Source organism: Labeo rohita, chromosome 13, assembly GCF_022985175.1.
Source record: "Labeo rohita strain BAU-BD-2019 chromosome 13, IGBB_LRoh.1.0, whole genome shotgun sequence".
Taxonomy (NCBI): domain Eukaryota; kingdom Metazoa; phylum Chordata; class Actinopteri; order Cypriniformes; family Cyprinidae; genus Labeo; species Labeo rohita.
The window spans coordinates 12,008,213-12,023,617 of record NC_066881.1 but is presented as its reverse complement, the minus strand read 5'-3'; the positions used below and the strand labels follow the sequence as shown (position 1 = coordinate 12,023,617).

General features: G+C 36.9%; 1 protein-coding gene across 2 annotated transcripts in view; it reads left to right on the top strand.

The window, feature by feature from the left end:
- The window catches only part of eif2ak3 (eukaryotic translation initiation factor 2-alpha kinase 3), a 35,036-nt gene that overhangs the window by 4,404 nt on the left and 15,227 nt on the right, over positions 1–15,405 (top strand). For both annotated transcript variants that reach the window (XM_051126230.1, XM_051126229.1), the window contains exon 2: positions 8,526–8,655. In XM_051126230.1, coding sequence (XP_050982187.1) covers positions 8,526–8,655 — 130 coding nt within the window. The remainder of the gene's footprint in view (positions 1–8,525; positions 8,656–15,405) is intronic.

The following is a 15,405-nucleotide window of genomic DNA, read 5'->3' as shown; positions in this document are numbered from 1 at the left end:
GGGCCGGTCTTTGTTTCTGGTGGCATAGTTATATGTGTCATGCACACTCGAGGGAATAGTGTGTAGTGTGTTTAACACTGCATTGGTTCGGTATCTCTACAGGGGTGAGAGGAGCAGCTGCCTTCACACCTGCTGCCAAGATAAAACACCCGCTCACACCTCTACATGATCCTCAATATCAAACCATCTCATGCATTTATGTACATCATTCAAGCAACCGTCAATCACGTATAAATAAACAAACAAGAGCTTGGCTTTGATAATGCATGAATGCAAGAACGCAAGAACCAGACCTTTGTGCTCGCTTTTTAACACGCCGGTGATAATCAACACCCTCAGGCCTTCCCCGTAACATGGAACAGCTTTACTGGGGGATGGTGTTCTCCTGGGACAGTTTTATGTGTTGCACAGCATGGTCGACTGGCAAATGGGAGTCTAACCCTGGAGAGATCTACTCACAACAAAAGCAAAGATTGCGGGGAACACTTGTGTTAAAGATGCTCTCATCAGCTTACTCAGTCCGTTAAGTCTAGTGATGCTGGACGAAGAAAAAACAAAACAACATGTTGTAAAGATCTTCCAGATGAACCAACCAACCAGACACTGCTGTTAGAGCAAAGACTAGCCAACACAATTGGTGTTTGAATATACACATAACTAAATTAGTTTGTGGTGCTTATGTGTTTGGTGGTTCCATTGGCAAACATGATCCAGGTATGGCCTATAGACTAATGTAGCTCAGCTTTGCCTCGGTGTGTGTATTTTTGGACTGCTGGTGATTCCTGAGGGACCTTTTGGAAGGAACACTTCGCTCGAGGTGCCCTACACACACACACACACACACACACAAATACACACTCACGGTGATGCCGCTTCTCCACTGCCTGGTGCAAACTCTGCCAGACGTCTAGCTCCAACTGCCTACTGCTTAGCAACAGCCAATCAGAAGAGCTGAGCTGGCAAACTTGTTGGCCAATTAGACGATTGGAAGGAAAAAGTGCTCAGAATTTGAGTTGGGAGAGAGAGAGAGAGAGAGAGCAGGAAAGGGTAGAGTTCGTGCGCTTGTTGTTGTGAGCTTTTTTTTTTTTTTGTCTGACTTGATGGTTAGATAACTAGCGAGAGACTGTCAGATTCGTTTTATATGATTTGGAGTGAAGTTCATCGCTTTGCGATAAGACTTTATCATCTTATAATCAGAAGCAAACTTGGCGTGTTCGATTGAAACTTTTTTTACACGGATGAGCACTTAAAATATCTCACATTAAAATCACGGATGGCACATTTTGTACGGCAGTCGATTCGGTCTTGTTACTCTTAGCCATGTGGTGACGCTTTACTCTGGAGTTGATTGATTTTTGCTCTGTTTATGGTTTGATTCTTTTAAGCCGTTTCTTCATTCATTGCAGAGGACACACCTTACTGCACTGCAGCAATGGGTGGGAAGATGGGAGAGGTGTGGCAGAGGGAGAGATTTGGGAGACGAGGAGGGAGAAAGTAAAGGGGGGGACATCGAGACCCAAAACCGAAGGCGCTAGGACCCTGTAGTCAGGACTTCAGCTTTCCTGTAGTTTGGTTCCTCACTGCTTAGCAACAACAAATCAGCCACCTAGATCAAGGCCAGGACTCGTCCAATAGGAAGCGAGCAGCGCCATGTGACAGAGTTTTGATTTCTCCGCACCGCGCACATTAGAGAGATAGAAACAGGAGGAAGATGATGAGAGTTAAAGAGCAGTGAAATGACAGGGACTTGTGCTTGATGGAATTAGTTTGTGTGACATGTGCCTTTCGTGTTTTCCTGTGATTTGTTGCGCAGGATTATGATGCATCATGCATGTTGTTTCTTTTTTTCACTGTGAATGTTGGAGCTTATCAAATTATACAGGTGTGATTTGTTATTTTTAGTTTTGGAATTAAGTAGTTTTGGCTTTTTTTGTGTAATTGCAGTGTTTCTGCAGGATGGGACGGATTTAGCAAGGTCAATTGAGATGGCAGAAGCGCTTATAGTTCTGCATGGTGATAGCAGCTTGGGCGTGTCAGAACGTGACATGGAGTCAGAGGACAGATTAAGCATTCACACACACTCACACACACTCAGACACACTGGGTAAATGCTTTAATCAATACATAGAGAAAACCTCTGCATGATGAAGGAGACCCCCATAAATACAATGTTAGAATGAATGCAACTTTCTTAGCTTTAAAGTCACAGTTCACCCCAAAATTAGATTTGTTTGCGCAACTCTCATCTCATTCCACCCCCTTTTTTTTTGGAAAATAAAATATTTTGAGAAAAGTCTCTTGTGTTGTATACAATAGAAGTCAATGGTGACCAAAATATTTTGAGTCTCATCATTTTTCATAATTTCTCTCTGCAGAAGATTAAAATGCATACATGTTCGGAAAGATGTTGAATGAATCTTTTTGGGTCAGCTATCTCTTTAAATGCTGTTTTTTTTTTTTTTTGTTATTCAGATCATCTTTATTTTCTCCATACATTCAGCACATGCATTGTCATACAGTTTTGTGATCCACTGCGCATTCAACAAGTAATGCACAGACTGCACTTTTTCCTTGTGGTGTGTGTGCAACTGAACGATTGAATGGTCTAGTGAGTTTTTTTTTTTTTTTTTTTTTTTTTTTCTTCTCTCCTTTCTCTAGTGAGATATATGGTTATGGACATGGTGTTTGTGTACTGCGGATGTTGCTTGGGGAAGATGGTACCTTGAAATGCATTGCCGAGCGCTTTGTGTAACGCTCCATACCGAGCTCTGCATGCTACTGCAGTGCTATATTTTATTGTGTGCTCACTTAAGCAGAAAATCCCTTTCACTTTGGGAAGTCAGTGGTGTCTTTGTAGTCCTTTTTAAGAGATGCCCCTTCTAAATGGTGTTTTTGGAGACTTTTGTTCAGCAGATTCTACACTTTATACAGATAAAATGCATGTGCAATATTTGGAGTTGGTTTTAAGTCTCTTTACTTTTCAGTTAATTATTAAAAGCTTTTTAATAATGTAAGGCCAACTTTTAGATTTTTATTTATTTTTTATCATTATTTTTTTTTAATCAAAGGTGAGGTTTGTTTGTTTATTTATTTATTTCCCACCTGTCTCTTGCTGTGGTGCTTAATTATTAACAACCAAACAAAAAACGATATGATCTGGTTGTTTTCAAGCTACAGCCTTATTTCATGCAAACTTGTGCGATAATAATTTTTTTTTTTTTTGTTTCTACAGAGCTAAAAGGAGATATTAGATTGAGAGTCAGTGTTAACATTTAAGTCAATAAATTATGTTCAGTCTGTTCCTCTCATAAAGCTTTCGTTTGAGTTCAGAAGATCAAAGGTGCCATCACATTAGCAAGTGTAGTACTGGATGAAACACTGCTTACTTCCAAACCAAGTAGATTTATAATGGTCAACTTTACATACTTAAAGTTCTTCAAACTTTTAAAAATCTAAAGAACCTTTTTTGACTATAAAGAACCTTTTGTGCATGTTCCATGGATGTTCAAGGTTCTTCATAGATCCATTGATGCCAAAAAAGAACCTTTATTTTTAAGAGTGTAGTTCACCCAAAAATGAAAGTTCTGTCATTACTCACCCTCATGTCGTTTCAAACCCGTAAGACCTTGTTCATCTTCGGAACAAATAGAAAACTCTTGAAATTTATCAAAAATATCTTAATATGTGTTCTAAAGATTAACGAAGGTCTTGCAGGTTTGGAATGACATGAGGGTGAAAAATTAATTACAGAATATTGATTTTTAGGTGAGCTGTCTCTTTAATTCCAATTTACAAATATAAATGTGGCTGCACCCTGAGAAGAAAGTGTATGGATGTTTCTTTTTGGAACTTGACACAAACTCCTCAGTCCCTATTCATTCTCACCATATGAAAAATAGCAGCCTAGATGTTTTTTGAAACATCGCCTTTTGTGTTCCACAGAAAAAAGAAAGGGGACTGTAAAGAATGACAGGTTTTTAATTTCTTCTTGAATCACATTGTTGTACTAATTGCTGTATCAGGTTTCTGCATGTTGTCCAATTGTGTCTCCACAAAGTACTTTACTCTGTTAGCCTGTCATGAATTCTGCGGCTTCTCCGCAGGGGTGTGCCTCTGTTTTCACAACTTGGCCACGTGCTCCCCATGCCCCTATTGTGCGTGTGTGTGATTTGCAGTGGTACTTGCTAACTCACACTTGGCTGATAAGAGCTGCTCGCCGTGGCATGGTTACAGCGGGCTTTTTATGTCCATTGGCTGGTGTTTTTTAAAGGAGTGGTTTCTGATTGAAAGTGCAGAAATGCATCTAAGCTCTGATTGGCTGAGGAAGGAGGAAAGCCTCCTGTGATTGGACCAAACCCCTCAGATACCCTAGTTGTTTCTTTTTTTTTTTTTTTTTTCTTCTTCCATGCAGTCTGTTTACATCAGGTCTGAGTTGAGAATCTCTTGACTTCCTCTGAGAGAGTAAGTGAGAGCGAGAGGGAGGGATCACAGGTGTGTGGAAGCGCACTTAAGGATCTGTTTGTGTGTAAAGTGCTAAGTGTGTTAAACAGCATGACAAGAATAATGTTGAGAGAGGCAAACGGGTGAGCTTTTAGGCACACTTTTAAAAGGCTGTGAGATAAATTGAAGCTTCTCTCACAGTTTTCATGCCGACATTTGTGTTCTTTGTAATACTTCCTCATTATGTCTTTCGCTGAAAATAGTGGTGCATTTATTGTCTTTTAGTATATCATTAACATTATATAGGTGCTTTTTTTTTATTCATTTATTCATATACTGGATGAGTGGAAAACGTCATGTGACTGAAGTACTTAAACAGTGTAGAAAGTGCGGATATGCAAGTACAGTAAAATGCAATAAAAAGTAATTAAAAATGTACAGATATTAAAGTGAAATGAATACAAAATACAAAAACACAATGTCAACTAGAGAGTACAACAGTGAAAGTTCAGTTTTAGTGTATTACTAGAATACTTCATTATCACAAAATTAATGATTGACGTTAATTACATCTCATGGCACTTTTTATGCAGTTTATGTTCTAATATAATCTACACAATTGAATTGGTGTCAGACAAACTGTTGAATTTTTTTTTTTCAATTTAGTTTTACATTTTTTTTTTTCTCAAGCGCTTTTTCTTCTATTTTAGTCTCTTGTTCCCTTTTTATTTTTCCTGAGGTTAAACAGCCTGTGGAATACACTTACTCTTTGATCTCATCCAGAAAATGGGATTTGTTATTCTTCCTTTATTATCTCTCTCTCTCTCTCTCTCTCTCTCTCTCTCTCTCTCTCTCTCTCTCTCTCTCTCTCTCTCTCTCTCCCTCATATTCTCTTAGTTTTTTTTTTCGTTCCCTCAATCACTCTTTTGGCTGGGCGGGACCCGTGTAGTATCCTCATTCATTCTCACAATGCCCACTGCTTAGCAACAACCAATCAGCCTTCATATTTTTGGAGGGGCCCTCCAGCCAATCCGGAGTGCTGTGCTATTTGAGCATTTTCTGCTCTTCAATCCTATTGGAGATTGAGAACAAACGGTGTTGGCCCAGAGCTTTGGGATGAGCAGAACTGAAGTGCCCTTAAATTCTGACCTCATCAGTGTTGATGTCTAGAGGGATGCGTTAACTCTCTTAGACTTGATCAAAGTGACTCCCTCGCTCTCTCTACCCTGCAGGTGCGTTTGCTCCTGTCCATTAAAAAGTTCCCTGGCACTTTAGCCATGAAGTGTCCTGTGTAGACTTCGGTTCTTGTTAGCTTTTATCGCATGCTACAAAAGAACAAAAAAAGTTTGTGATAGCTTGGAGTGCACACAGTGTAATCTCCCATTTCTCTTGGCTGATTGTAGATATTATAAACATTAAGAGTTTAAGGGTCAACTCGCACTTGTATTCCTTCCAAAATTATTAGAATTTTTAAACAATAATATACAGTTACTACTTTCTATGATTTTAGAAAATTCTTGATTAGATTTCAGTATTGTGTAATTATTTTTTTGACCATTAAATTGTATTATTCATATTTTGGCATTATATTGGCTATGGACCTTTTTCACATTTTTGGGTTTCTCAGCAGCAGAAGTCTTCTTAGTAACTTAGAGAGCAGTGAATGGGAGAGTACCACAAATATATTTTATATATTATTTTTATATATATTTGCATTCCCTTTTGTTCAAATAGCAAAAGAAAAACTCCATGATGGCATTTTCAGAACTTTCAAAAAAAAAGATTAGACTGATAACGGCAGTCAGAAGAGAGAAATGATGCCAAATTTACCGTCCCTTCCATAGATACTGCATTAGAAACATCCTCGCATTAGCGTTAACAAGGTTTTTTTTACTTAGGCATAATTTAAAAAAAAGCTTTTGGCTTCTCTCCTGATGCCAAAAGAGGGCACATCGAGCAAAATATTACTAATCCACGGTTCTTCAAAGAAGTAAAATAAAACTATTTTATTGCTTTAAATAAAGCAATAAAATTCAAAATTATCTTTGAAAAAAGTGCACTATGCTTAAAATAATGTTTATAAACCGTATATAATCAAGTTGCTTAACCCCTTAGTGTTCCTGTCAAGCTTAACTCAATGCAAAACGTTCCGCGGGTTGGGACACTAAGGGGTTGAACAATTAGAAACAAAACAGCGTCATGTGTACATAGTTTAACACAAAGCACGGAAAACCAATCACAAAGAGTAACATTACTTTTTTCGTTTAAAAACACGAGATGCAGTGGAATGCGGAGAGACTAGACTCCTGCCATAAGTTTTGAGACATGTTTTTTTCAAAGTTGAACTTACAATAAGCCATTTTAAATGGCTTTCTAAACATCCGACTCTCTTGTGCGAGAAACGTGTGCAACAGTGATAGTTGTCCTTTGACAAAATGCAATGTTTTTGAACGTTGTTTTTTTTTTTTTTTTTTTTTTTTTAATTTGACGAATGTTTGAAATGTGAGTTGTTGTTTTAGTGTTTTTTTGTAATTATGTAAATTTTTTTTTTTTTTTTTTTTGTTTTTTTGACAGCCCTAGTGAAAAGGGTCCATTGGTCACCCTGTACCTAAAATATTTTAATTTTATTATTTTTTTTAATTAATTAATTTTTTTTTTTTTGACAATTCTTTTGGTGTGGAAAATATCAGTACCTACTTCAGTATGCAGGTATCCCCAATATATAAAACAAACGTGCATTAATGAAACCACAAAAATAAATACTAAACGCTAATAATTAATAAATTAATACCACCGTTAAAGGGATAGTTCACCTAAAAATGAAAATTCTGACTTTAATTACTCGCCCTCATATTGTTCCAAACCTGTAACCTGTGGAGGTTTCGGTAATTTGTGTACCGAAGACCAAAGGTCTTATGGGTTTGGGATGACATGAGCGCAAGTAATTAATGACACAATTTTCATTTTTGGGTAAACTATACCTTTGAAAGTCATTTTGTCTCAAATTTCAAAATGAACATCAATTTTATTTCATACTGTTTAGCTGTAGGTTCACACAGTATATACAGTTATTTTACTTTTTAGTGTTTTATCTTTAATTTATGTAGACGAAATCGTTTTTTAATGTAGGCCATGTATTGTTATTGGTCATAAAATTTATATTGGCTATAATTCATATACACCGTATAATACCGTCTAATAGGGGTCGACTTATGTTTTTCAGGGTGGGTACAGATTTTTACAGATCAAGTAGACTGTTAACCGATATTTTGAACCGATATATATGTTTAGGGTAAAAATAAAAATGAATGTCAAAATAAAGAATAATTGGCGACAAAACTTTCATTAAATGCTGTAAAATTATTTTATCACCAATCAGATTTGAAATAGACTGATACCGATAACCATAAAAGTGCTTAACATGCGGCACCATTGCCCTACGGGTGTCCCTACTTTTTCCGATCCCGCCTACTGTCTCTCTCCCACTTCGCTTCATGTCAGTTCTGATCTGTCCTATCCTTTTAAAGACAAAAATGCCAAAATCTTTAAAATGCTTAATATTGTCACCGATAATCAGTCAACCCTGAATCTCTAAAGGTGTGCACACCAAAACAAAGTGAATATTTGCATTGCATTATTGGTCTAGATTACTTGCAGGATGTTTTCCGTCTCACTTGCGCAAATAAAATAATTGCGTAAAGCTCTTTATTTGCTGATACAACCAGACATGTCAAACTGGATGTGTCAGTAAGCTCTTCGCTGATTGGCTTGTGCTACATGTTGTAAACTTCAGCTTGTGTGAAAGACTTATCGTATAAGACGTAGAGTATATCGCACTTTCGCGGCAATCGTGTCGCCCAATTCAATGTCATTTGCATTGCCCAGGTGTGAATTTGTGTCTATTCGTGTCTTTGCATTGACTTTGTATGTTATCGGCTCACGTAAATGAGTGAATTCACTTTTGGTGTGCACACATCATATGTCAAAAAAAAAACTTTAAGGTGACGGGAAATGTCTAGTGTGCAGTATATAGTGACGAAAACCCTTGTCAGTTGATGTGAACGTGTGTTTTATGTGTTTGACAGGGTTCTGGTGATCATCAGCACACTAGATGGGAGAATCGCCGCTCTGGATCCTCTAAACCAGGGACGCAAGCAGTGGGACCTGGATGTGGGCTCAGGCTCTCTAGTGTCCTCTAGCCTCAGCAAACCAGAGGTACTGAACCGTTTCTCACAAACTTAACACAAGCTAACGCTTAATGCCCAACAACTGTTTTTTAGATAGAAGTATTAAACACTTTCTTGCAGTGTTTTGCGTTGTGCTGCAACATAAGAAGCTTTTCTTCCCAAACATGCACACTGTTTGTCTGTTGTTCGTAAGAGTTTGAATAGTGTGTGTCTGTGTGTGTGAGTGTGTGGGAAAAGGTGATGTTTGTTTGAACCTCTTTACCCCAGAAGAGAATGAGACATTGCCCAAAGGAAATTGGATCTGAAACAAGTTACATACACACATACATACACACACACACACACACAGATCACAGACTCGTACTCTCTAGAGACTGAAGACTAGCCTGGAGGAAGAGCATTTGGCAGCGATGCACTTGTGCGCCTGTGCGCATGCACACATTTCCACAAAAACACTAAGAAAACATTGGCGCTACACACAAGGCTTCTTCTAATTTGATTACATTGTTGCACATTTGTTTGATCCATACTAAGAATTAGTGGTCATGATATAATTTTACTATTATTGCACCCCCCCACACACCTTACTCTCTGTGTGTATGTGTATATATAGCTTAATGAGCATGTGTGTGAGTGATTGTGTTGACCCCCTGTCTGCTTTGGTGGTAACCTGAAATGCCTGGCTGCTGTGGGAGCAGATTCCCCATTGGCTAGAATCTTTCTCTCCCCTCCCCTTTTACCTCTGGGTGCCTAGCAACCAGCCATTCTGATTGGTTCAGGCAGTGCCTTGCAAAGCATTCTGCTCGGTGATTAGAGCAGTCTGCCCCCTTCTGATTGGCCCTCGCCATGGCGCCAGTAGAAAGCAGTCACCTATAGCATGCCTCAACAGTAGGAGAGAGGCCAGCAGTAAACAGCATTGTCTGCAGAAACACGCTGTCCCAACACGAGGGGGAGGTGTGTGATGGAGGGAAAGAAAGAGAAAGATGAGAGGAATGAGGAAAAGAGAGATGGGGGGTGGAGAAGGGATGCCACTGACAGTGTGGTGTGAGTCATGCTGAGAGGATTGAAGAATGAGGTAATGCCTTATGTGTGGGATGATGTCATCCATAAGAATGCTGACCCCCCCGCCCACCCAACAAACACATACACCCCCTCACATCTATTAGACTTTAGAGTGAACAGTTGTAATTAAGGCACATTAATCCAATGAGCCGAAAATCCGGTATGTCTGCACACTATTCAGTGCACAAGGCCTTTTGTTTGTTTGATTGCAGCACCAAAGTGAATCATTTAACGTGACTCACAGAATGAAGGTATTGACACACTGCCGGGCTTGTGCCGTAAACAAAACTAAGTTCATGAAGTCATGTGAATCTCTGAAAACCATGCCCAGGTCACATTTTAACACCAAAATCAAATTAGGTTACACGTTAATTTATGGTTCCATTTACATATTATTTAAAGATCGTACAATCCTTATCAATAGTCGGCACGTTTCCATTTCAGATTTGCGCAAAACTTTGGCAATGTTGTATACATGTCGATAAAGTATTGCGAAATGATAACGTTTCCATTAACCGATGTTATGTGACTAAAACATAATTTGTTCCTCTTGCGATAAGTCATGGCAATGGATTTTGGTGGGATTTGGATGGATTTTGGCTTTATTTAATCGAAAGAGGCGTATGCGTGTATCTTTACAGAAGCAGCACGGAGAGCCGCTTCAGAAACGTGTGCGACGCTCCTGGTATATACATAACATCAGCTCCGGTGACCGTGTCGGAGCCGCTACACACCACAGATGTGTGCAGCGTACATAGTCTAAGCATTAATATTAGCGAAAGCCCCTTATACTTGAGAGCAGCTATGTATGAGTGTTTCTTGGAGTTTATAGTACATTAAAGAATGATCATATGACTTTTTACATATGCAACCTGTAAATGCGAAAAAAAAACGTTTCCTTTGCAGCTTTGCGAAATATTCCTTTTTTCGAAATGCCTGAAAAATCACCTCATGCGAGTGTAAAAGCTTTTTTTGCGATATATGGGAGTTTTTTTCGCAATTGACGCGTTTCCATTAGGCGTATTTTCAATTCGCAATTTAAATTTGCACATCTTGAAGGGTAATGGAAATGCAGCTAGTGACATTAAAATATATTTAGGCTTAATATTAAGAAATGTGCATTGTGCACAGGTAGTTCTCCAAATAAAGTTTAATTACAGTTTTTATATCAGTAAGTCTCGAGGCACAGGTTAGGAAATATGTTATTAGACTTGATCTATACTTAGTATAAAATAAATGTATTTTAAGTATTTTAAGTTTAAATTATGCATATTTTTTTGTTATTACTGAAGTAAGTACATGTAACATGGCCACCATAAAATAAAACATTACAGGAATTAATATTTTGGAATATATGTACAGTAATCAAGCGTGTTTTAAGAACATTGTGGCATTTCTTTGACAATTAAGAAAAATCTCCCGTCAAATCCGCATTACTGTAATGTTTTCCTTTCAATTTTGATCATGCCACAGTGCTCATACCTCCACGCCAGAAATATCAGATACAGCCCCAGACGCCAGATCCTGTCAGAAAATATCTGTTTTTGTCTGGTAACAGAACTGCTAGTCAGCAATATTGTCTGATACCCCAAACCTGTTAAAAGCAAGTTTTGTCTGGTACCCAAAACAATGGTTTGTCTGGTACCCAAAACTTTATTAACAGTTTTATCAGCCAGGAAGTTGATTGAGTAAAGCCAGTGAAGAGCAGAAGCAGGAGACAAAGTGCAAAGAGCAAAGTTTATTAAATAGTTGATCTAGAGTTGCTTAAGTTTCAATGCTCAGACTTCATCTGATGAACACACATCCAACATGTAGTGTTATATCAAAATGCTTAACAACAAAGTCCCATGAACCTTAAATTTCCATTAACATTCCCTCTTATCTCTTATTCCTGAAGACAAACAGCCCTTGAAACACACATTCATAAGACTAAACAACAATGGTAAAAAAAAAAAAATTAATATAGTGTGACTAATCAATGAATTAATCAATGAAATGAGTATATAAATGGTTTAAATGATTCATATAAATATGATTAAATGGAATAATAAAATGATTAAATGGTCAATGATTATAAATGAAGAATAAATTAATGTAAAAGAAAGAAAAACACAACACATGTATGGTTGCTCTCCTTAAGCAGAAACACACACAGTTTGCTTTTGAGGATCCTTAGATAATTCATGTAATATTGATTATTCTCATTACTGCAGAACAGCATTTTCTTGTTAATACTAAATAAATTTTCTGATTTTTAGCAAGTATAAATTATAGGCAGTTCAATAAACACAATATTCTTCTTTGCCTATTATATCACGGAGCTGTCAAATGCTTGACAAACGCTGTGACAAATGCAGTCATCTTTCAGTAAGTGCACAGCTGTGTAGTAATGGTTTTTTGGCTGCGTTACAGTTCCATATCATTCGCCAAATGATTTCATTTATTTAAAAGGCCATTTAAAGACATTGACCAAACAAATACAACTTCAAAGGTTAGCCATTTGTCTCTCTCTCTCTCTCTCTTGCCAACTGCTTATCAATGGCTCAAGCCACTGTTATCATCTCTAAAGTTACATTTTTGAATTGGCAAACGGAGACTTGGCATGGGATGGATAAGAATCTAGTTTTACATACACTTTTTTTATTAAACCCAACCCCCCCCCATACATACTTGAGAAAAAAACATCTGAAAAATGTCTTGAGGTGTGGTAACCAATGGTATAACCAGAAAAATTGAACACAGCCCGATGAATTATTAAAAAATAATGCACACCCAAGGTGTAACCGCCACTTTTGGGTATTCGCTGCATGACCTTGGGTACTCATTAATTTTCAATAATTCAATAGCCTGTTGTTTCTGTTTTGCTTTGTATTACAATGGTAAACATGTAATTATATTAAAAAGAGGCTTCATGTTTATGTAAAATGTGTAACTTATTATTTCTTTTTAATTTTGCGGTAAAATATGACCCTGACATGTTCTTGACAGATTTTGAGAGATTTTCCTCAACAGCACAATGCTGTGCGAACACGAAGTTCTTTGAAGTGTCATTTTGGTGCTGCTCTTTTGCTTTCTTTTTTGGTATGTGTCAGTGGTGTCAACTTCTTAAGAGAGATTGCACTCCAATGATATGCTGAATATCTGTCGTGAAAACAGGCAAAGGAGCATCAGCGATTTCACAAAAGTGCTGCTTAGTCCTAAAACCCAAAGGAATATTGGCGTTTTCCCTCAGAAATTTCAAATGGATTTTTAGAATAAAGGTTTTTGGTTTGTGAGTGAAGTAAAGTCTGTCAAACCAGGCTCATGAGAAACCGTAACTATTTTAATAGTTGCCAATTTCGTATGAATTTGTAAAAAAGCAAGCACGAATGTCCACCCATAAATCTCAATGGAGCGAAAGCAGATCTGGCAAAAAAAAAAAAAGTTACAAAAACAGTTACAAATTGTCAGGTGAGTGTGTTCTCCTCATGTGAAGAGACTTTGACTGTTTTCCCTACAATGTACTTAACCACAAACCTTATTTTACTTCTAAATTGAATCTTTCTGAAACCCGTAGATTCAAGGTTGGCCCACAAATTGATGTCACAACTGAACTACTTGTGTTAGATAAACTGTAAATGTTTTGGGTTGTTGACTTTCTTGATAGCATGTCATCTGTAGACCTAAGTGTGTTTGTTTAATTTTAAACTGTATGTAGGGTGCACTAAAGTGATTTTTGTGCCAGGAAGAGTGTGAAATGGTATGTTGTGTTTGTGTGTGAGTATATGTGTGTGGGAGACAAGAGAGATTACCGCCGAAGAGGGAAGGGAGAGGGGATTGCGCTTAGCTTGATGTAATGCTATGTGTCAGACTCAGTGGAGCGCTATCATCTGTGGGAGGTCATTGAGTACGGAGGGATATCCTGCCTACATAGACACACTTCATACTCAAACCTGCTGTGATCCCTTAAGACAAGGGCCAGACTGCCTTTGGCTAAATCTCTCAAATTGAATGTGTCAAACAAGATTCCAGAAGTCATTGCCTACAGCTGAACTGAGTACTTGATTCATGTTGGGCTGCTATGGGCTTCACTCTGATATCATGCCCATATGTCCCCTACTCTTCAATGAAAATAATGGGGAAACTAGGAATTATCCAGTTTAAAGGAAACTAAAGCCAATGTTGCCCAGTGTGTTCACTTATAGTCTCAGATCTCAACCGTCTTCATGTACATTCAATATGGTGTGGAAAGTTGTGGTTTTTGCTACAGAAATGACATAATCTTGATTTAACTATTGATTGCCATCAAATTGCCCAACAAAACTTGATTTAACTATTGAAGCCCTCTGGGGCATTTTAAATGAAATCCACAAGTAGTTGACACTAGACTTGCCATTGACGTGTAGGAAAGCGCTTTGCCGAGCTAAATATCCCTTGTCAGAGAGAGCATTTTCAATACCAGGCTACAAGCTTGGTCCTTCAGTCCTCTCTGGCATCCAGTGCATGAAAAAATAGATTTTGTGCCATGTGTCTTTTTCCTGAAGCTTCACATTTGTTTAAATACCAGAGCACACTGACATGACATACTGTAAAGGTTAAATTACACACTTCGTAAAAAGCAGCCGACCTTTTACATTTACAGCTTGTAGTTAAGAGGTTTAAAAGCTGGTCTTCCTTTCATGCAAGTCATAAAAACCTTCTTGTTGCATAATAAAAATTCATTCTCTGAAAAGTCATTTAATTTCATGTTCTTCAAGGCTTCAGGAGCCTACTTATTTATCTATTTATTAATTTATTTATTGGACACTGGATTCAAATTTTTGAATGAATGTAAAGTAGTATAATATGTTAAAATAAAGCTATAACAGTAACTTTTAACCAGTTGTGAAAGTAAGTAGTCAGGAACTAAGGATGTCCTAGCAGAGTAATCACAGGTGTAGTTCATTAAATTAGCTAATTTTAGTATTAGAACATTTTGTTTAAAGTTTCTTTCTTTAAAATGAATGAACTATAAAGTAAAAAAAAAAAAAAAAAAAAAAAAAGGAAAATAGTTTTTTTTTTTTTTTTTTTTCTAAATAATTCTATTATTTTAACTGGCATTTAATTTATTATTTTATAGTTACACTACCGTTCAAAGTTTGGGATCAGTAAGATTTTTAGTGTGTATGTGTGTGTGTTTTAAAGAAGTTTGTTATGCTCATCAAAGCTGCATTTATTTGATTAACAAAATCCAGAAAAAACTGTAATATTGTGAAATATTATTACAATGTAAAATAACGGTTTTCTATGAGAGTATATTTTAAATTGTAATTTATTCCTGTGGTGCAAACTGAATTTTCTGGTCTTTAGTGTCACATGATAATGTATTATCAATGTTGAAAACAGTAATGCTACTTAATATTTTGTTGGAACCTGTGGTACTTTGTTATTTTTATTTTTATTTATTTATTTATTTTTTTTTTAGGATTCTTTAATTTTAAGTTTGTGGTCAGTACATTTTTATGCTTTTTTTTTTTTTTTTTTTTTTTTTTAAATTGCTTTTTTTAAAATAATTAATAGTTTTATTCACCAAGGATGTGTTAAATTGATAAAAAAAAAAGTGATAGCAAAGACTTATATTGGTAGAAAAGATTTATGTTTTGAATTAATGCTGTTCTTTTAAACGTTTTATTCAAAGAATCCTGAAAAAATATCACAGGTTCCAAAAAATATTAAGCAGCTGCACAACTGTTTTCTG